At 49.5% G+C, this 23,006-nt stretch overlaps 1 protein-coding gene across 1 annotated transcript; it reads right to left on the bottom strand.

Moving 5' to 3' along the window:
* Nucleotides 1–6,391: 6,391 nt before the first annotated feature.
* Nucleotides 6,392–22,995, bottom strand: BDH1 (3-hydroxybutyrate dehydrogenase 1). The gene is made up of 7 exons (XM_087739123.1): nt 22,873–22,995; nt 21,445–21,576; nt 18,292–18,364; nt 16,737–16,847; nt 11,404–11,545; nt 9,660–9,812; nt 6,392–8,249 (listed from the first exon to the last, which is right to left on the bottom strand). The coding sequence occupies exons 2-7, from the start codon at nt 21,525–21,527 to the stop codon at nt 7,780–7,782; spliced, it is 1,032 nt and encodes a 343-aa protein (XP_087595249.1). The 5' UTR covers nt 21,528–21,576; nt 22,873–22,995; the 3' UTR covers nt 6,392–7,779.
* Nucleotides 22,996–23,006: the final 11 nt, after the last annotated feature.

Here is a 23,006-nt window from a genome sequence, read left to right as displayed (position 1 = left end):
TGCAAAAAACCTGCTCAGGTCCCAGTGCTATGTTGTTTTCAGCAGTGGGTTAGAGCCAAGTGACTTCTGGCAGTACCAGTGGGGGAGGCTTTGGTGTCACTGCGGGGTGGGCCCAGAGCTTCCCAGGGCTGCTCTGGCCAGGGGGAAACACCGCACATGGGAAAGCTGTTCTCGGGGTGAGCCTGCTCCCTGACACCGCCGGCTGGGCTGCAGGCAGGGCTGCATCAGATTTCCAAACCCCTTGGGAGTGGGCAGCAACTCACTGTTCAGCCACGCACACTCACACCCACCCTGCATCAGGCTGCCCTGTGCCCCTGCAGCCTCCCCAAGATGCCACACTGTCCCCCGTGGCACCCCTGCCCCATCCCTGTGTGCCTGTCTCACCCCGCAGCATCCCACAGCACACCCACCCACACCTCCTGTCGGCACCGTGGTCCCGGCCCAGCCGAGTCTGCAGGGAAAACTTGCTTTAAGGAGCAACAGGGGAAGAAAAACTCTGCCAACCTCTTGAGGTGCTCTCGATGTCCCTGCCAGCGGCTCACCTTCCCCAGCGCAGGGGCCTCCAGCTCCGGCTGTGGGCACGTCCCTGGGTTTTGGTGCAGAGTGCTCAGAGGGCTCAGCCAGGGGTCGTCACTGTCCCCCAGGCATGGAAACGATTTTGGATGGCAAACTACAGCTGAACCAAATCTTTCAAAAGACCCTGTGCACCTGCCTGTGCATTTCTATCGCCTCTTCAGCAACAAAATGCAGGTGGGGCACCCCCATAGCCCCAGGGCATCACTGCTCCTGCACCTGCAGTCACCCCCGGGCCACCGAATCCCCAGCCCTGAACACATCACCCTGCGCAGAGGAGCTGACCTGTGCCTGCCAGGGCTTCCCACCCAGGAGTTACCTCTGCGCTGGTGAGCCCCTCGACGCAGGGCGACGGCAGCCTGGCCTGACGCAAAGCCATGCACACCGTGACAAAGACACGGCTGCTGCAGAGAGGAGCCCGGGAGCCGCTCGCCGCCCCCCTGGGGACATTCGCCCCTCCAAGCCCCTCTCGGATTAGTGCCGGAGCACAGCTGGAAGTGCATTGATCCAGCCGAGCAATTAGCCCGAGGGATCCACCAGGAGCTGAGAAACAAAGGAAGGGTCAGAAGGAAGCGAGGGAGGAGGAGGGAAGGTTGCATCCCTGGGGATGCTGCCATCCCTGGGGATGCTGCCTAGGCAGCAGCAGTACAAGCAGGACTGGGCTGTGCTGTGCAGGTGGGTTCGCCCCCTCTCTTCTGCGCAGAGCCCCACTTTCCAGGCACGCTGGTGGTGTTGCTAGTGAGAAGCGCTGCTCCGCCGCGGGTGAGCTGGAAGAGCAGCACATGGCTCCTTGCTGAGGGATTCAGTGCTGCAGAAAACTCATAAGTAACACAGAGAGGCAGAGCTGGCCCACAGCGTCAGCAAAGGGAATGCAAACCCCTGTCACCATGGGGTGGAGGACAATTCATCTGCAAAGGTCTCTGCCAAGTGTGGCTAATCCCCACGGAGCAGGCTCGGAGAGGCAGGGAGCAGAGTGGCATCCAGAGGAGCTTCAGAAAAAGTGCTGGCAAGCCAGAGAAAAGCAGCTCCCTCCGCTCCTACGGATCCAGCACCCTCTGCTGAGGGCCGGCACATTGACTAGCTGCAGAAGACCGCAGGGACCTCTCAGCAGCAAGAAGCAGCAGCAGCATCAAGAAGCAGGACAAGGAGGGAGGGTTGACCTCCCAGCCCCACCAGGGTTATTCCCAGGTGCAGTAGGCTGAGTGAGAGCGGTCTCAGGGCAGATCCATCTCTCACCCCTGGGTGCTGCTCTTCCTCTGAGCAGGAGCGTGGGCAGGGGTCAATCCAGCCCAGCAGGGCCAAAGAGCAGCATCCTACAGGACCACTGGAGCAGGGACAGACAGCCCCAGGAGGGGCTAAAATAGGATCCTGGGCCATGGGCAGGGCGAGGGATCCCAGGTGGGGCTGGTCAGGTCCTGATGATCCATCGGGAGTAAGATCTTTCTCAGTGTTTTTAAACTCATTATAGATCCAAAGGTGAGACATCAATGACAATAACCCAAAGCTTCTGTTGAACCAATCTTTGTAATTTTTCCTGGTCTCTCCTTCAGACCAGCTATACTTTCAGTCTCATAACAACAAATACCCCAATTTCACCGTGTTGTGGAATGGATCCTGGTAAGGTTTCCCACAACACCTCCAAGATCTCATGATAGGGGAAGCAGCAAATACTCACCCTGTGTCCATGGGTACAACAGAAACCTACTGCTTTCTGCGCTAGCAATGCCCAGCCCTGGGTGGGCTGGTTCAGATGCAGCGGCAGCATTCAGACTCTGAAGGCCTGAAAAACTGGCTGGAAGTCTCTGTGGCAACATGTTATCTCGCAAGATTTATGGTCCATCCTGCTCCAGGCGAAGTCAGAACTACCACTGCAGTGATTACTCCGGATGTTACCGCATTTTTTATGCTACTGCTCTGACATTCACAGCCGAGGGAGAAATGAGGACGGGAACATTTACACTTTCACCCCCGGCTCCGGCAAGGGGGTTTGGCACGCAGGTATTTGGGGAGGGGGAGAGCAGGCTCCTGTTACTTCCCAACTTGCGATTCTGGCTGGACAATAAAGTAAGGTTGTGCTCAAGGATGAATGCCTGCACAAGCCCAGGAGGTGGATTTTAGTCTTCTATGTCCTCTTTTCCCTTGGGAAAGGCATGACCCCTCATCAGTGCCTGGCTCTGTATGCTGATGGAGAGGTAAGCAGTGACGGGAGCAAATACCCCAGGGACCAGCACGTTGAAGCTTGTCAGAAATGCAAAGGGAGGATGGGCCGAAGTCCCCGCCGAGGGCTGCACGTGTCTGGGGTGGCTGCAGCGAGGCCGCCGTGGTTCCCAGGGCACAGCTCCTCGGCACCACAGTCTGATCCCAACTGGTTTGTGAGTGGGACGACCCGCTTGCTGCATGGCTGTGAAACCAGGGTGCCCCCACCTCGGGAGAGCTCTGCTTCCCCAGGACTCGTGGTAGGTGAGGACAGGTCTCCCAAGCTTTTCTGCTAAAGCTGTTCCCTATCACACAAATAATTACACAACCTTGTGCGAGGGAAGGGAGGGGAGAGGATGACTGGAGGAGCCTGCAGCCAGGTCCTGTCCGTCTTCCAGTTCATTGTGGTGGTGAAGTCCCAGAAGGACAGAGAGACTCATTTGTGATCGGGGACAGATGCTGACAATAAGGCATCTTCGAATAACCACACTCAATAGCAAACAAAACACTGTGTTAGCAAAAATTATTTTAAGATAGCAACCTACATCTTAGCCAGACTCCTCGCCCCTACGCTTCCCGCAGACCGCAGTGAGCTGCCTTCTGGCTACGGGAGCAGAGCAGCCTGATTTGCCGTTTTCCAGGCAGCCCTGAAGTCCTGGGGCCCTTTGGAAGGTGGTAGACAGCAACCTCCGATTGTCCCTCACTGGTTGCAGGGGAGCTGCAGAGTGGCATCTGTGCCACTGCACGTCCCTCTCTGCGTGGTCGTGAGTGGCAGTCCTGGTAACACCGGCCAAGCTGGGACCCCGTCTTTGCTGTCACCGCCCTCACCGCTCTGCTGGCAGGGGGTGACGGTGAGCCTGCCCAGGCAGTCAGTCTGTCCAGCTGACGGAGCGTGCGCTACCCCAGCTGACTGCCAAAATTAGGGCACGTTTACAGCATCCCTTTCACCCGCTGCCCAGCGAGGGCTGTGATGTCCGGGTGACGGGTGGTGAGAGGCAAGGGGTGGCATAGCCCGGGTGTGACGGTGCACAGGCTGCTCCCGGCCCTGGCATCTCCCCCTTCGTGCACTCATTCAGGATGAGGACGAACCCCTCCCTCGTGAGGTGCCGCTGCCGCCTGCCACTCGCTGCTTTGGCCGTTCCAGGCTGGCGCTCCATCTCGCACGGGGAAGCGCCAGTGTAAGCCTGCAGCACCCCGAGGCTGCACAGCAAGCCCTGCATCGCTGTTGGGAAAGAGGGAAGAGAAACCAATGCTGTGTTCCTGAGCGGCATCTCCCCAGGGAGGTGTCGTCAGATCTTCTGCGAGTTATGCGTATGATTCCCTTTTTTGCTGGAAAGATATTTTCTTTTCAAAGCCATAGTTCCCGAAGCACCAGCAGCTGCACGTATGCTTCAGAGCAAGGCCCCTTGGCTTCAGCCCAGTCTCAGCACAGACAGGGATTTGACTTTGGGGCTCAGCAACTGAGACACTCGTATATTTAATTCAGTATCTATTTAATTGTTATGTTTAATTCAATTGGGGCAGGTACCCTGTGCTCAGCAATTTAACACTGCCTGAACCGAAGTGGTCCCTTCCTCTTTTCTGCATCCAGAGCAGCCCTGTTTCCAAACTGCCAGCCCAGGACCACGTCTCGGCCAGGCTCCCAGGGCTGAGGCACCACCCGGGGGAGCCTGGGCCAGGCCCCTGCTGGGACGCAGGAGCTGAGGCACAGGCATGGGACCAGCTCTCCTAAAGCTGTGAGACTCCCTGGCTGTGAGATTATTTTCTGTTTTACTGGGAAATCCCTGCATTTCATCCAGATAATGTGGCAATAGAGTCACTGACTGCTGGTCTCAAAAGCAGCCTTCACCACCCTCATCGCTAGGAGCAAAAAGTTCTGAAGTGGGTAGGACTTCATGATTTCCTCATTAAGGCTCAGAACAAGCTGTAGTTAAAATTACCCCATCTCTGCTGCCTCCCACCACACCAGGGAGAGTTATTTTTAACTCTAGGTTGCCCAAGGGATGCTGCACGGTGAGATCCGTTGTATCATTGCCAACGGTCTTTGCTTGGCAAGAAATGTGGGAAGAGAGAGCCCTCCCTCCAGCCAGCTGGGATCAGACTAGAGCCCAGGGCTGGACACGGCTGCAAACTGACCCTTCCAGGCTCCCCAGCTCCTCCCGAGTGGGCAGAAGCTCCCACTGAGGCAGCTCAGGGAGTGCAGAGGACCGGGTGCCCGGCCAAGTCCTCTTTTGCTATGCTTTTGCTCTTTTTAGTTTTCTAATAAACTTTGTGGGCTGAAGCCATTCCAGGAGCCACGGTGGCACCATGCAGGCAGGACCTAGAGTGCACTGAGTCGCAAGGACAGTCATGCAAAACCAGAGGGGATTAGCTTTTAATGCGCTTCTCAGGGCAAACCCTGAAACTGTGGGATTGCCAAGATCCCAGCAGGAAAACTAGCCAGCTTGCTGCCCTCCTGACCACGAATCAGCTACCCAACTCTCCATGTCAGGAAACTCGCACAGAAACCTAGGAACGGCCATGATGCACAGGAGCATCCTGGCCATCGCCTCCCCATCGTATCTGGCCACGCGGTCCCCTATGAATCGCGCTGCGGGGCAGCAGTACCGTCACATCTCCTCCGGCCCCGGAGCGGTGGCACGGCTTCAGAGCTCCCTGTGGGCACCTCACGCGACAGGGTTTAGAAGCCTCCAGAAGGGATGTTGTGCAGACGCGAGCGCAGTTACCCCTGTTTGGCTTCATCTTTCTGGCTGGGAATGAACGTGGTACCGTGAAACGTCTCCTACGTTTGCTCTGAGCTAAACTGAGAGCACTCAGCTGTGCACTCAGTCTTTTCCATACCTAACTTCATTGATGTCTGTATTAAAACCCAGCAACATGTGTAAAATTGGGGCCTTGCATCCCAAGTGGAATTGCATGATTTTTTGTGTTACTTAGCACCTTGGGGCTAAATTTTTACACTACAAGAACTTTTCTTGTAAAGGCTTTTCTCTTACTGCTGTGTCATCTGCAGCAAACATTGTTATCCAGGTGTTTTGCTCTGCACTGCAAGTTAGTCCCTGTGCCTGCTGGGTCTCTTGTGGTTCGTACTCTTACGTCTTGTCCCAGATAGAAGTCCACTGATCGGAAAATGAGGCGATACTCCTCCCTGCACCACAAGATGCAGCTACCACTGCTAAGACTCTGGAGAAGATCACAAAGCCAGCAGGTCTCTCCCAGGGTTTTATTTTGGGTCTGTCAGTGACCTGCTGCATGCCTGCCCTGCTGAATCACTTCCATCCCCCTCCCCTCTTCAGAGCTCGGTTTCTCCTCCCACTCCCTGGGAATAATCCATAATAATCCTTTGTAATCTGTGGGAGTCTGGTACAGATACAGGTTTAAGAGCTGCGAATACACAGAATCCAGGGGTTAGGCATATTTGTCAAGAGATACATCCGGTACTCCTGTAGAAGTCTTGCACTATCCAACATGGATATGCAAGACCCAAGACTGCAAATCAGCCTCTGAATGCAGTGTGTATGCGTAACAGGCACAAACCTCACCAAATTAAAAAAACCCACCACTAACGAATATGAGCTTTTCACCTTAAATATTAAAAAAAAAAAGAGAAGGAGCCTCTGAATTTTATTACCATTCATGTATATGTTTATTAAGCCAAAGGAGTTTGATCTTGTCACGGTATGTTACTAGAGTGCGTGAGATCCCTCTCTTTAACTTTGCTAACAATGGTATTTTAATTACTTGTTTGTTTTTTTGCCTTTCAAGCTTAAAAAAAAAATAACTCTTTCCGCATTTTCCCATGAAAGGATCTTTTATGGTTCTTTTCTTTTCTTACAGTACAAAACACATGTTTCTCAGACATGTAAACAACCATCATGGAAATGAAACTGCTCTTAAAGGTAACTTTATTGTTATGGACGTTCTGTTAGATTTCTATCATGTTAGATGTATTTCAGCTCAGTGACTCCTTCAAGGAAAGTCAGTACTGTTATCATCACCTGCACTGCAATAGTGCCTAGTGGCCCTGGTCAGGGTTAAGGCCCGTCTGTGCAAGGTGCTGTACAAATACTTGGGTGTAACTCTGAGGTCCCTGGTAAGAACGGCATTCGCTGATGTGACTATAACCCTCTCCGCTTCCCTCTGCTCAGCAGTGAGCCTCACAAATTATAGGAGCTGGAGTGAAACTCTTCTCCAAACTAAGTCTGGAGTCGATATTCAATTACTGTTAAAGAGAAGAGAAATGTTACTACAGGCCAATTCCGACGCCTGCAGTCCTGTGCGTAAAGCTGCTCACACTCATGGGAATGCTCATATGAGTAAGTAACTCCTGTGGGAAAGGTCTGCAGGATTGAGTCCCTGGATTGTTAAACTCCTTTGCAAGAAAGCATGCAAGAAAAGCAGACTGGTTCCTTTTCTCTATGGTTTCATCAGTATAACTCTAAGAGAGCAAGGGACAGGGTCAGTTGCTCAGTTTCAGCACCTCGAGCATTTTGAGTTCGGATCCCCAAATTAAAGAAGTCTCTGCTCTGCCTTGGGCTACTGTGACCAGGCCTGGAAAAGTCTGTTGGACACTCTTTGTCATCAGGAGACAACAGTTTGCCGTTACAGCATGGAGGGCCTCTGTTTTATGGTGTGAAGGCTGCATCCTAGGCAGGAATTGTGAAGATCATGTTCAGCCATCAGCAGAAATTATTCTGAAAACACTTCAGAGCAATTGCATTTTAAATAATTATTTTAGCTTGACATTTGAGGTGAAAAAAAAAAAGATTACATGAAATAAATAGCAAAGAATCAATGTCCCTGCACAAACTTAATGTATTCCTGCCTATGAAGCATCCCTTGTCAATTACTGCCCTTTAGGTTATGTCAGATGTTTAAATGAACCCTTTAGAGCTAAAATACAGTACTCTGAAATGAGGTTAGAAAAATTTAAAAACGACTAATGGGAAGTGTGTGCAATGCTCTCTTTAAAACAAATTTCCCACCTGGGTAGCCTAGGAGCGCGAGGCCTCAATAGACATAGAGCCGGTCTGAAATGGCAGCAGGCATGTGCGTCATGATCTGCATGCGCAGCCACCAGTAGTAATCCATGGGGTGGTAGCGGGTGTAGGGGGCCGTGGAGGTGAGCGCATGGGCGACGCTTTCGATGACGGGCGAGGTGTCTGTCGAGCCGCTGTTGCAGTATGTCTCCATCTTGCTGACCTGCTCGTCGAAGTACTTCCTGCCATAGTCTTTGCGCACTATCTCAGGGAGCTCGTCCCACATTTTGTCGGCTATGGCTTTGATTCGCTCGGGGCTGTACAGGTTGGTGGCAGCTATGAAGTTGCCAGGCTCCACGATGCTGACCATTACTCCCTGGGGCTGCATTTCGTACCGCAGGCAGTCAGAGAAGGCTTCCACGCCAAACTTGGTGATGCAGTACGGTGACCGGGCAGGGCTGCCCATCCGACCCATCATGCTACTGATGTTCACCACTCGACCTAGGCAGAGGTCAGGCAAAGCACAGCTGAGCTGTGGTACCTGACCCAAAGCAGGCACCTGACACGCACCACCCAACGGACTCCTGAACGTGCATCCACCCGCCCACTGCGTATCTGCAAGGGCTGCCTGGCAGACCTGCTGGTGGCTCTATCTGAGCATTGCTGTCCTATGCAATGGCCTTCAGGCAGGAGAACGAGCCCATTGCTTGCGCTCCCTGGCTTGTTACACCTGAGGGCACAGGCACATGGTGACACACAAAGCTCCGTGCTATGGGGAACACAGAAGAGGCTGGACGGAACCTGCACGGTGGGAAACAGGATTGCTCAGCAGCGATCAGGGCTGAGCCCAGACAAGAGGAAGGTGCAGCAGAGAAAGCCTCTGGCACCAAGGCTGAGCTTGTTTATTTGCAAGTCAAAGGCACAAAATCTAGAAGCCCAATGGTGGCTTATAATGTCTGCCTCTTGAAAGGGAATGGATTGCTCCTGCACCACAAATGGCAGAGCAGTCTAGGTCCACTGCACCCTTTCCTGTGTGACAGCTGGATTATGACTCCAGGCACAAAGCTGGGGCCTTTCTCCTCTCCAGAAGCCGTCCATTTTGGCTGGGGAGACTGCTGGTAGGAGACTGTGGATGCTGCAGTCTAGTCAGAGGTTGCAGTTCTCTGCACTCTCCCTCAGCGCTCATTGCTGAGTTGGGTTAGAAAGAGAAACCTTGACCACAGAAGTGGATAACTTTCCGTGGTGTAAGAAATGCTCCCTGGGCCACATACAGCCCAGGTCTGCAGCACAGGACTATGAAACCAACATTGTTAATGTCTGTGGATGCTTCAAGAGTAAAAAATATTCTCATTTAGTCAGGCAGTTGGCCCCAGTACAGGAAAGCTTTTGCCCCTTTATGCCAAGACCCATGCGAGCTCCAGGTCTGTGTTCCTTTCCTGTACAAACCCCACCTCCCAATGTAACACAGCGCACAGCCGACAACTTCCCTGCAAGCTGCACACAAGATACACTGCTGCTACCCACCCTGCCCAGCACTGCCACAGCTGCTTTTTGTATAGAGGGGAGGATTGCTCCTGGCACTGGAATTTATGGTGAGCTGCAGCTTCTGAACAGGTAAAAGAAGGTATGACAGATTAGATCTTGCATGGGATGTTGCAGGAGAAGGCAACACAGATGGGAAAGAGAAATAATAACCGGTTTTCAGGACTGCTGCCTTGCTGTGTAACTCAGAGTGGTTACGAAATCTGTCATTTGTGTGTATGTTGTGGGTCACATTCTGTCTGTAAAAGTATGAAGGTGACCAATGGTGCAGGGAGAAGCTTAATAGACCTTTTGGCCTCTGACACAGCAAGACATGGGGCAGGACAGGGGACCCACTCCAGAAGTGCCAGTCTGGAGGAGATCACTCACCCTTTGACCTCCGGATGAGCGGGAGGAAAGCCTTGGTGGTTCGCACAGTCCCCCACAGATTCACTTCAGCTACCTCCATGTAGGTGTCCATGCTGGTGAACTCTACTTCCCCGAATGTGGAGATCCCAGCATTGTTAACCAGCCCCCAGAGCCCTGGAAGACAAAATCAAGCAGAAAGCTTTCCCTCTGCGACACTTACGAGAGCAGCATGGAAAAGGCCTTGCTGATAGATTATGGAATCACACAACAGAACTTTTCATTAAGACCTGTAAAGATGAAAGCCAGACAGAAGAGAGGCCAGAGTGAACCTCAGCCTCCTGAGCAAATATAACCACAATCAGGATCTGCCTGTACTGCCCAACACTGCAGCCACAAAGTACCGTGAATGAGGCTTCCTGGGAAGTTCCGAGCCAGCAAACAGAGAACTTCAGCCTTGTCTAAGTTGTTCTCCTTGCCATTCTCTTTTTATCCATCGTGATTTTTTAAAAGAAGCAAAATATAGTCTCTAAATGCAAATAATAAGAATAGGAAAGACCTTGTAAGAAACAAAAGAGTAATTCTTTCAAAGTAAAATCCCTTGTGTCACCATAAGAACTAGAATGTCTGCAATGCTGGGAAGGGGGATGTGGGCATGGGTGGACATGGGTGGGCATGCATGCCACGACCTCTCCCTTTTATTCTGCTGCAAACAAGATGGCAACAACTGAAGCTACCAACTCATTTGGCAATGAAAAGGAAGATTTAAAAGGAATTTGGAATAAAATTAACTCACTTCTTATAATATTCTAACTGCACAGGAAACAGACTGAGAAAGGTCTGGGATGGCTTCTTTCTGCTGTTTAGAAAAACTCACTGTTATCTGTTGACTGACTGTGTCCAGATCTGTGTTCTCAGAAGCAGCCTAGAAAAGGCAACTTCATCCTGGCCTATGCTTGAGAATACATGGCTAGAAAACTTAATTTATACAGAAGATCCATATATAAAAATTAAATATAAAGAAAAGAAATAGGTTTATGCAAAATCCAAAATAAAACATTACTGGTTGTTCTGCTTTTAAACAACCTTCATGGGCTGAAGCATGGATGTTCTTTACAGGAAAAATGTAGTTCACCAAAGGGTGGAAAGGTTTCAGGAATGCATGAGCAACTGGGATTTTCACAGTACTGGAGTAGAATTTGCTGTCATCACCTCAGCAGAATGAGGTAGGCAGGCTAAGAAAGTCAGTTACAGCTACCCCCTGAACTCTGAAATCTGTAATATATGGTAATATCTGCAATGGCATTAATGATATTCAGCTGGCTTCATGGGAAATCCTTCGGAAAACCTCTCCATTTCCTTTGCCCTTTGAAAGCTTGGGGTAGACATTTCTGTTGCTAAGCCCCAATCTTTGGGCACTGGCCAGGTTTTACAATGTAAAGGGAGTCACCATAATAAACTTCAGGTCACAGGAATAAAGCACTAATCCCAGGGCCTTGAACACCACCCTGATTTCTGCTAATGTCCCTATAGGAGCTAGTGGAGAAAAAAGCAGGTTTTTTTGTAGATGCTCTATTAATTGGGAAGCTGCTCTCTGATATGACACAACATTTAAATAGGCCATTTGCTCTGCACTGCTGCTCCTCAAAGCTTTGTGCCCTTCAATCATATGCTCAGCTTTTGAAATACACCCTGAAAATGCTCTCAGAGCCCAGCTGAGGGAGCTCCTGCCATCTCTGAGACCTCAGAGCCCATTGCATGCACCTACCTTTCTCTGGGTCCTCCAGGCTGCTATTCACATGCTCAACTGCTCGGTCCACTTCTTTGCTGTCACAGACATTGAGCTGGACAGTTCTCATTCGATCACTGTTCATGTTGTCAAGATCCTTGGAGCCACCATCTCCCTTGTCCTAGAGGGGAAGAAAGTGCTGGCTTGAATCTGGCCAAAGAGCTTGTGTAGAAGATCAAATGCATAGCAACCATCCAATCAAGCAAAAGAGACTGCACAGGGCAGTCAGAATAATCAGGACAGTCCTGCAGCTCTAAGAGGAGGGGGAACAGACAGGGCTGCTCCTGCAGCAGAACACCATTCCAGCTGACCATGAGCCCTGCCACCGAGTCAGCTGGTACAAACTGCTTCGACCACCAAGAAAGCAGCCGGAGATGGACCAGCCCCAGCAAGGCAACTTCTGCCCAGTACAAGCTCCTGAGATCAAGCTATGTCCCACTACCGCAGTGGTGGGAATGTGGTGCCATCCTCACTTTGGCTTGCATACGGGGGCACAGCAAATAGCTTGGTGGGGGTATGGTATAAAATAGCCGGGGAGTGGCTGCCCATGTACGTTGCATGTGCTTCTCAGTCACGTTGCCAGCTCTGGGAGTGACAGTCCTAGAAGAGGGACTGCCTGCCCACTGCTCTCCCCCTTCGGCTGATCTACGCACACAGCTCCCACTGCCTGGAAACCTACCCACTGCCTCCAGTGGACTCCTACAGAGTCCATCATCAGGTGCTGGGCCAGCTTGCCTGCTAGCAATTCCCCCTGCTGTCTTTTCCAGCATCTTGCTCTCTTCTCTGTCTCTCCCTGTGAGCTTTTTCTCACTCCCATTTCCCATCTCCACTCCTTTTTTCTCAGCTCAGAACAACAGATTGCCCCAGTATACACCCATCCACTCACAGCCCAGCCACGTAACTGTGGCCAACCCCTGAGATACCTCCCACATGGGCTAGACGCTGCTAGCAACAAGGCTGCCATGCCCAGAGCTAGTCCCTTCACAGTGGTAAACCCTGGCTATGGTGCTTCCAGGACACAGACATGGGATATTAATATGAGTTTGGGACTATCCCTGAATCACTCCCATGGTTATAAGCTACTGGACTGTGCTAGCCACTCCAGGGTACTTTTGTAGAGGATGGTGAGGTCTAGCTCTGAAAAGAACCACTTTTTGGGAACATCCTTGTCTTTACTGTGAGAAACTCCCTCTGTCCCCTCAACATCATCCATCACCAGAAGTCTTTTACTCCCCATTAACAGGCTAGCCATGGAGCGTGTCCCACAGGATCATCTGACAGCTGCTCAGCTCTTCTTCCCCCATCACTCAACCCTCCAGGTAGCCCCACTCGCCGTGTCAGCACCAGCAGGCAAGCATCATTCACTCCTGAGCTTTTACAAGGCAGTTGCGATAAATGAGGCTTTTTTGGATACATAGCTTTTTTTCCTTTGACGTGGAACAGGCCAGTTCTTCATGGCAGGGCTGTTTCCTGACAGTTAAATGACATTAGCTCATTCTAAGCACCTCGAGCCACAGGCGCTCCCTGTCAGAGACTGTAGTCAGCTGTCAATGAGATGGGTGTTCATCTCTGCAGTCTGAACCCAGGCTGCCCATCTGCCCCCCCAGAGTGAGAGTCACCTTCAGACATCACGCTTTAGATACCACATGAGGGTGGCCATACATCCCCCTGTCTCTCTGCCACCTGGTCTTCCAAAACACCTTCTCTTGGCTCCTCTTACTCCTGGGCTTATCCGCTGTGCTCACAGACAGTTCACTAACTTAAGTACCTGATGTCTCCTCTGTCTTCACCCTTCCTTATTCCACTGAAGACTATTAATACCTGTTAGTGCTTGTCCTTAAGAGAAGGACACACTACTGCACTCTCTGCACACAGAAGCATAACGCATACAAAATGGAGATGTTAAAAGTCCCATGCACAGCTTAGTGGTGTTTGCCTTTATTGGTGACTGAAAATAGCGTTTTGTGCTAAGTTTGCTGCTCACTCAACAGCCCTGTGGTGCTGAAGCCAGTCTGTATGGCAAAGCACTGAAAAGCATACAAGTGGCACACGTGGGAATGCCAATAGGGCATCAGCAAATGCAAGCATGCAAGTCCCTCGGAAACAGCAGATATGGCTAAAGGGAAGAGGAAGAACAGTAAGGCCAAGGTGCTTCTTTCCCCGATCCCACGTCTACGAGGTGCTACAAAATCTCTCGACCACAGCAATACACCAGCCTCAGAGGTCTTGAAGCTCTGCTGGGACCTTCACAGCATCCTCTTCTTCCTCCTTTACAGGGTTGGCTCAGGAAGCCAATATCCCTCCTGCCCTTACACCCACATGCACCTGGATGCTCAGACAGGGACCCTTGGGGCTGGGATCCCGGCCAAGAGCTGGACTCTGGGCATTAACCCAGACCCACAGGGCCATTCCCTTGGCTCTTCAGAAAGGGCAGATAGGTGGTGTTTAAGTCAGGCACCCTGTGATTGTGTCATGCTCTCCTAGCACAGGACACGGCCTGTCCCACAACCGCTGGGCCCACACGCAGCAGTGGAAGGACCTTCTCATGCTACGCCAAGAGACCAGTACATCTCTCCTGTCGGTCCCAGGGTCTACTGTCCCCAGGGCAAGAGGACCCAGCTCTTGCATACTGAAAAAGCACACCACTGACTCATCTTCTCTTTCCATGGTCACCCTCGGGGGCCCATGGGCTTCAGCTTGTATCTTTATCAGCGTGTCCTTGAAGTGGTATGTAACACCCTGTGACTCTGAGCACTCTTGTTGAGCCCTACAGTAACTGGCCTGCATGCTGGCTGGCTCAGATAACCTCTGCGTTCTCATCCCCCTGCAAGCCCCAACAGGCCTGAGCGCAGAAAGCAAAGCAAACAGGGATTCCACCACACTCCTGACAGCCATGACAAACATCACATATGTCCACTGGTAACAGATACTGATGGAAAAATACCTTCTTCATCTTGTGTCAGCTGGCTCCTCCAGCTATTAACCAAAGAGGAAAAAATAAGACAGCCGCAGTGTGATCGTTCATTGGATCCAGTCTACCTCTGTCTTTTGGCAATGAAGCATCAACACAACGCTCACATGAATATATTTGCCAGTGAAAATGTTAAGAAGAAACTGTGTGTGAAACAGCACACTGTTAGCACAGATCCATCCTTGGGCTCCCCTCAGCCGTGAATCTAAACACCTCTCTCAAGTTTCCTTCAGTAAAAACAGTCAGGTGCTCAGGATCTGGCCACTCTAGGAAACCTGTCCTGATGAAGAGTCAGCACTGCACACACTTTTAATCTGCAATAAGGACGTGACGTTCCTAAGAACAGTGCATACCCTGAGGACACGACGGCTCCCCAAGCTGGAGTATGCTTCTGATGTGCAGGTGTGCTGTGAAAAACAGTTGCATGAAAGTAACACTCAAGTTTCATAGTCATTTCCTCTCCGTCAGGGCTAGGTCAAATATACCCAAGCAAAAGATGATGCTTCTTATTTCTACCTCCACTTCTATCTAGCATCTAAGAACACACCAGGCTTTTTCTGCCCCTAAAATCAGCACCAGCAATAATTACACTCTGATCAGAATTCTGCTTATGGTTTTGCTAGTGAAACCTGTGCCACAATGAGAAGTCAGCTCAGTCTCCTGGAGTTGTTTTAGTTCTACAGAGCTGTTCTACATAAAGTGTATGGCCTGAAGACACATGGGAGGCCAACCTGTTAACTAAGAAGCTTTGGCATTTTACAGTGTTTTTCTGATGACAACTGCTGTTACCAGTCTTGCCACAGTCACACAGATTTTGGAACATAGGATGTGAGTCCAGCTAAAGAAGCAATATTCAATTACACAGCGATACAGCAAAGCTCTCTGCTGATTTCTGGCGAGGAAATAAATATTGATCAAAGCCTAAAAGAGTTCTGGCATGCTGCTGCATGTTAGCTTATGCTAAAATTGTCAGAGGCCAAGGTTTTCCACTAACATGCATTCCATAGAATGAGTACTGAAGACACCAAAATGGAAGGGAAGTTCCAGTGACAGTTAAAGACATGCTCGCTGAAAATTGCGTCTTTCTGGCAGCTCAGACAGAGGAAGTGAAACCCAGAAATAACTTTGCAGCTCTGAAATTTTTGGCTCCTGTCAACATAGAGGCAGGCTATTATTCTACACAGTGGTTTTTAAGTCTGAAACGTTCTTATGTTGTCTAATGTTGATCTTCAGTTACAAAAGCTGAGTAGAAACACCTGCCAAAAAAGTACTCATCTACTTGCTTTTTGACACCTTTTGAAAAGCAGCAGTTTATAAGAAGTGTCTTGTTCTGCTGTGAAGCCTGTAGAGGGAGCCCAGGTTAACAAATAAACCCTTGACCCAAAGCTGAGACACCACAAGGGACAGAGCTATCAAAACACAAACTTCTTTTTTGAAAAAAATGCAGCAGAAAGAAACTAATCATTTAAACAAAACTCAGTAATAATGGAAAAATTAACAGCAGGAAGAGTATTGATAACATTAAAAAACACCTGGCAAATTCTTTTTAAATAATGTAGCTACTCAAGGTACATTTACAGTGATGAGTGAGCTAAAAGATTAGGATCAAAATGACTGACCCACCCCAGGATATCCCAAGGAGTAAGTTTGTTTCTGTTGGGAAACGGCCATGCAGCTAAAAAAGTGCAGTGCTTCATAAGGAGAGAGAGGCTGAAGCTCTCTCCTGTTCTCCATGACCAGGCATCTCTGATTGCCATACAGAGCGCTCCTGGAGAGCGTATCAAGACTGCGTCGCGAAGCTATTTGTGGCCTGATTCTGCTCTCATTTGCACTAGTAGAATTCTATCGCCTTCACAGCAATTTCAGGAGACCCCCAACACACACTGAGGCATGGCTGTACTCATGAATATAGAAAAATACGGTCATACCACATGCCATAAAATCACTGGTGCCTTGGTGTATGTCACAATTAATCAAAATAATCCCTGAGCAAATATGTATAGTCTGAGAGCAGGGCCAAAGGTCCAGACTCAACCTGATCCCAAAATTTGCTTATGGATAAGCCTATAAAATTAGTTTTGGGGTTCCAGTCCATCAGATATGGAACAGACCACAATGTTGTGATTCAAATAGGAACCCTCCTAGATACCGTTCAGTCCCGGTTCTGGTCTAGACCAGGTTATGCTCTATGAAATTCAAGCACCCGTGTCTTTCCCTTTGGGCTACCAACCACCCTCCCTCTCCTTGGCAGAAAGCTGTGCAGAGTGGAGAGGGAAGATTGGATTGGCTCCATGTCTGTGAACGTGCCACAGGTGAAGAATACAGTTTTTGTTTTCCCTACCTTTTGCAGGCAGCCAGCGTAAATAATGAAGCCTTTGGCATGCAGGTGCTTGGCCAAGGCAAATCCAAACCCTGAGTCACAACCTGTTATAAGCACAGCTCTGCTGCCAATCTGCAAAACAAAACAGAACAAAACACACTGGAATTGAGTATTTGAAATCAGTGATTTGCAGTGGACAGAACAAAACCGTGTCCTTGGCCAGGAGCAGTCTGTTCCAGGGATGTTCTTTACACTCATTGCCAGTTACTGCCAGCCGGTGCCTCCTGAAGACAGGAAACGAAGGTTTCATACCGAGTTCACTCCAGTGAGGCAGGATCACTGTCCTCCCAACACAAAGAGAACTTCAGCACCTCTGGCAACAGGCTCCCAAGGCAAAGAGACCAAGCAAACCACCATTCTCTGGCAGTTCACATCCATCTTGAAATCTGAAAATATACCAGACAGTTCCCAAGAAATGCTTTCCCTTCAGTAGGAACTGTTCCTGTATGTTCAAAGCAGGCAGGGGTCTACTATTCTGTGCCATGCAGCCCATACGGCCTGGGGAAGATAGCTTGACTGAAGAAAGGATGTGGATTAACCTTACTGACTGCTCACTCATCTTTCTCTCTCTAGCACATAAACCCTCTAGTGCTGGGTTTTAAAAGCTAAGCAGAATCAAGTGGGTTTAATATTTGAAATTAAGACCAGTTGGTCATCAGTCTTTTTGTTTGTTTTTTTTTTTTGTTTTCTTATTTTTCTAATTTACAATTTAAATAGAGGTACACCTCTTTCCTTCTTCTAACCCAAAGAGAGGCCGCAGTCAAGCGACAGGTTAAAAATTGCATGGTGTATCAGACATTCCAGCAGCAACAAGTGCACGCGCAGCAAGGTGCTGCTGTGGGTCGGATTAGGTAATAATTACTTGCAATTCATTCCAACCCATCTCTTTTAACAAAATAGAAATTTGGCTTTCCCCAGCATACACAGGGACTGGAAGCCCAGCAGCGATGCAAGGGCCATATGAGAATTCCTCTGAGACTCTATCCCAGGCTTACAGAGCAAGAGATGCATGCTCTAGCACTGCTACAATGCTGAGTTCTGTGCCACAAGACAGGCAAAAGGGCCAAACATCCCCTTCCTTTTGTCTGGCACTGTTCCTGGCAAGCTAGCGCCTTCAAGAAAAGGGCTGTTAAAGAAGAGGGTCACTCTCCAGAACAAGAGGTAAGGACACATCTGTTTATTTACATCTCTTTACACAACTACACTCCAGAAAGAGTGCTTTATTAAGAATTTGTCATGCAAACTCCCTCCACTCTAAGGTGGAAGATTTCATCTGCTGAGTGAGTTCCAAAAATAGAAAAAACCCGCTAGTCTGGTTGTTTATTTCCATCCTTAGCAGCATGTACTGTGCTACGTCAATGGAAGCTCTATGCTAGGAAAGAATGTGGAGTATGTTGGAGAGGTCCAGCTCGGAGTCTTTCTGGCAAATCGGAAAGAAGAATTTGGTCACCAGGCTTCAGGGATTTTAAAACCCATCTCAGCAGAACTAGTTCCTGGAAACCACAATCACACTCACCTGATCGACTTCACTTGCATAAGAGCGGCTGCCACATGGGGACAAGAAAGGGAAGCAAAATCTTTGCACAGGTCTGTTAAAAGAAAACAAACAACAGAACAATGAGGCATGGAATATCTTGTCTGTACCCTGGTGCTGCAGCATATGCGTGAAAAGGAATGTAGTGTTGCCTATATACATGATGTAGATTGTCATTTGAGAAGATGGAATCCAGTCTACAGTTCTCCTTAGTCTGAGCCTGTGTGTTTCCTACAGTATGAAACATTTGTTTCTCAAAAGACCTTGATGCTATTTCCAGCTGCAGAAGCCGTCTGGATATTACCAAGAATTCTAAAATAGCTCCCGGTCTGTAAGCACAGAGCTGCTTCCACCTGCAAATGGGCAGTACAGTGTTTTCATTTCCAACAGCAACAACACTCTTACAAGAGTTCCACAAAGCTGGGGTAGGGGAAGTTATTAATTTGTCTGATGAAAGTATTCTGCTGTGGCATTGTCTCGGATACCCAGCCTAAGGCTGAATTTGCTCAGATCTGTCTCACTGCTTTTACACACAGCTCCACCCTTCTGTCATTTTGGATGGCACTTCTTCCTCTGCAGTGATTACCCATTATATACTCTTAGATTTCATATCCTCTCTTTTTAACTGTTTAAGCTAAGAGACACTATGTCTTTGAGCAATACCTGCCATGCAGATCTGAAGCTCCTCTGCATAGTAAGTCTTACTCCCAGGAAAATATCACAAAGACAGACCAGAGCAAATCAACAATGCCTTCCAGGGAGTGAGATTCTACTTAGAAAAGCTATGCTACCAGTAGCATCACACTGTCTTAGTTCTTGCCATCATTCATCAAAACTGGGCCTAGACAACACACCAGAGTGACCCTAGCCTCTGTCCTTGCCAGCCACCTCTCTGGATTATATCAGCTTTTTCATTTTTCATTTGGGCACTGACACCGCCCTCGCAGAGCCTTCTGGCCTTCCCCTGGACTTGCCGTACTTCATCTACCCTCTGGGCCTTCTAACAACATCTATCCTTCAGCAGAGCTTATCTTCCAGGCTCCTCTTCTGTCTTCTAAGTGAATTTGTATAATCATTCACAATTATCTCCTGCTTGGACATCACAGACGCTCCCAGGGTGACCTGTGCTACACTGAACAGCGATCTGCAGACACTCTGGCCTCTGAGCTGCATCTTGGGAAAAAAAGGCTAGAAAAGGGGTCTGCTAGGGCAGAAGCTTTGAACCAGATGGGAAAGGAGCTGATTTATATTCAGGCAACACTGCCCACTCACCTTCCTGCAACAGTTTAGCTCTCTTTCTAACTTTGAGTGTCATAAGCCCAATCAGCTCTTGAAATAGCTACAGCCAATTTAATTGCTGCAAAGGTCAGTCCCCAGGCAAAGTCTGCGTTAACATCACTGGCCTGCAATCCTGGCTTGGAACCTTTATCTCAACAATAAGCTTCTTGGTGTGTTTCAAAGTGCCCAGAAACGTTCGTAACATTTCTTTCACTTTCATGAACTTGATTTTTATTTTTCAGTGTCGTGTCTGGTCCTGTTATTTCACTGCAGAGGACTGATTTGCTGCACTTTATTCACAATAACCTGTAAAGAATAACTACTTGCCATTCTGCCTACCTTCACCTGAAGGCAAGGGCATAAAATAGATGCCGGCTGCTGATCAGCAGGAACGTCATCAGAGGAAACAGTTACGATGCATATGCAACGTTAGCCCCCACACAGTACACTAATGTACCATGAGCCATTTTTGTCATTCTGCATGACTGAATTCTAAAGACCACAACCGAGACTTTTAAAATGCACAGATGGTCCTCGAATTGAATCTGTGCTTGCAACCATGCATTCGCTTTTGTTCAGTTACACCAAAAAAGGCAGTCCTCGGCTTGAAGAGTCAAGTATATAAATGCTACCTCAATGCATTAAGACACTGGTACAGTGACAACACTGCCTTTCAGATGAACAGCTGGATTTCCATTTCAGGTTTAGCAGCTTGTGGGTACCTCAAAAAACGCAATACATTTTTGCCCCGAGTACAAGATGCATAGAGCACAAAACGAAAGTAAACAAAAGAAGAAGAAAAAAAAAAAAAGAATATGCTGAAAATTCTTTTCTCAAGTTAATAAAGTATTAATTTGTATTTTTAAGGCCACAGCGGATTCCTGCAGGTGCAGCTTTGGTGTGTGTGGAGTAAACAGGCAATAAAAGGCCTATGTCTGTTTGCATAGGAAATCTCTAACAGCTTAGCTATCTTCGGTCTGTACAACTCCCTGTTACGGGAGCCATCCTTGACAGTGATGGTGCTGGACACCACTATCAACAGCAGTAGAGAAACACTGGAGGTGGCAGTTCTTGCTTAGCAGGCCATGAGCCACTTTTAAACGGCTTATGTACAACCAGTGGTACCCACACCATTGTTTGGGAACCCTGCTCTAAAGCAAAGCCAGTGAAAGCACTCAACTTGCTCTGAATTTGGACTAGTAGGGTTCCCATCATATATCAATATAAAAGGTATTTTTTTTAGAGCTAGGAATTAGAATTAGATAGGCAATTTTCTGTTCATGTCAGAAAAAAACAGCTTTGTTACTCAGCCCACCTCCATTTCTCACTAAAACCCTCCCTCTCAACTTTCTCTCTCATTTCATGTGATTCATTGCCTCTTTAATGAAGTCACAGAAATATATGACAGTTCCTTGCACTGCAGCAAGGCCTACTTGCTGATATTCAGGAATAAATCCTTGCTTGACACTGAATTAATGCTCTACTCAACCCCCTTTTGACTGCAGATGACTGTCCAAGTGTAAAAAAACCACCGTGTTGCCAACCCCTCCTCGCATATAGAGTCCATCTCCTCTGTGCTCAGCTCAATGACCGAGCACTGGCACAGGTTGCCCAGGCAGGTTGTGGAGTCTCCATCCTTGGAGATATTCAAAAGCCATTTGGACACAGTCCTGGGCAACCAGCTCTAGGAGGCCCTCCTTGAGCAGGGGGGTTGGACCAGATGACCTCCAGAGGTCCCTTCCAACCGCAACCATCTTGTGATTCTGTAAATAAACTGTCCCGCTAAAATCAAATGAGTCCTCGATGTGTGCTTTACTCAAGATCTCACACCTTCTTCTTCTCCACCAAGTTACTTACCTGAAGCCATTTCCTGCGTTCTTGAAATTCAGGGCTTTCACAGAGAAGTTCAGGAGAGGCCGGGACAGCTTGGTAGCCAACATGCTGTCAATCAACACACTCTGCCAACAGCAAGACTGTTCTCCCTGAGCTCTGCAATACAAGATAGCACCTCTGTTTTGGTTGCTCAATTATTTTTTAAGTCATGCTGACTCCATGCATTTCAACAGGAAAATAAAGTCCAAAGGAACTCATCTTTCCCCCTTGCAGTCCCTTACACTGAGATAAACAGCTCAACCTTCAACCACCTCAAGATGTTTTTAAATAAGGAAAAAGATCATAAGTAAACTGACAAGCAGGGAGGCATTTAAAGACTGTCAATTTCTCCTTTTTTAATGCATCTTTAACTGTATTCTCTGAAATACCTGAAAATTAAGGTACTTACATGGAATGTATTATTTCAAGTGAGCTACATGAAATAATTTTAAACTAAAATATAACTTCAAGTCACGGGTGATGTTATGTTACATGTTCCGAAAGCAACCCTTGGGCTTTACAGCTAGTACAGCCATGCAGTTAAAAGTACATTTCTTTGTCATTAAGTAGCTGGTGACGCTGGACTATGCACAGGGAATCACCATTAAACTCACTATGGGGTAACAACAGCTCAAAAACAAGAGTTAAGTACAGAAAGTTAATTTTGATCATATTCATCTTGGCTAAAACTGATCCAGCGCACAAAACATCCCCCCCCCCCCCCCCAGCTTAATGCATAACCTCCTTTATCAAAGCAAAAAACGATATCGAATTGCCAGGGCTTATTTGCATGTCTGCCGCAGGCTGGGCTGCTGCTGCAGGGCCTGCTGGAAACAGGCCTCGACCGAAAACCAGTGAAATTACCACAAAAAGAGCAGCGGTGGGGCACCGAGCTGGGAAGGGAGAGCTCTAGGCTCAGGAGGACTAGCCGCCTCCGGCAGTCCTCAGAAATTCAGGGGTTTTGATCAAATTCGAGAGCTCGGTTGCTGCCCACGCAATTTTTTGTGCGGAATTTTGTAAGGAAGGGGCGGGGGCCGGGCCTTCCCCGAGCAGGCCCCGCCGGCCCTGCCCCACGCAGGGGCGCGGCTCCCGCGGCCGGGAACGGCCCAGGGCGAGCGAGTGCGTGGCGGCCCCGCGCCCGCGGGAGCGGAGGCTCGGAGCGCGCCGCGGCCTCCCACGCCTGAGCGGCGTGGGGCGGGCGGCAGCCGGGGGCCGCGCAGGGGGAGATGCCGGCGCTTCCCGCCGCGGCCTGCCCCGCCCGGATCGCCCCCTCCCCGCGGGCGGGCGAGGGCACCCGGCGGCGCGGCAGCCAGGGGTCCGGCGGGGCCGGCCTGCCGCTGCCGCGACCCCTCCCGGGCCAGCCGCCCCCCTCTCCTCTGCAGGCCCCGAGGCGGCGGGCCACCCGCACGTTACCTGGAGGCGGCGGGCCTGCCGGGCGCTGCTGCCGTTTGAATGAGGCTGGGCCGGTGCCCCGGCTGCCGGGGCGCGGCGGGGGGCGGGCCGGGGGAAGGGCCGGGGCGGGTGCGGGCGGCGGCGGCGATAGGCTG

Source organism: Nipponia nippon, unplaced genomic scaffold, assembly GCF_047370975.1.
Source record: "Nipponia nippon isolate SJK-2023a ecotype South Korea unplaced genomic scaffold, ASM4737097v1 scaffold_7, whole genome shotgun sequence".
Classification (NCBI taxonomy): domain Eukaryota; kingdom Metazoa; phylum Chordata; class Aves; order Pelecaniformes; family Threskiornithidae; genus Nipponia; species Nipponia nippon.
Note: the sequence above shows the minus strand (reverse complement) of the source record. Positions and strands in the feature narration are given on the sequence as shown.

Bases quoted from the DNA above. Each gene is read 5' to 3' on its own strand.
- BDH1 (XM_087739123.1), bottom strand. From the start codon at position 21,527: ATGTTGGCTACCAAGCTGTCCCGGCCTCTCCTGAACTTCTCTGTGAAA. The intron at 18,365-21,444 runs GTAAGTAACTTG...TTCTTTTAACAG, and splicing joins AACGCAGGAAATGGCTTCAG to ACCTGTGCAAAGATTTTGCT. The intron at 16,848-18,291 runs GTGAGTGTGATT...TTTGTTTTGCAG, and splicing joins ATGCAAGTGAAGTCGATCAG to ATTGGCAGCAGAGCTGTGCT.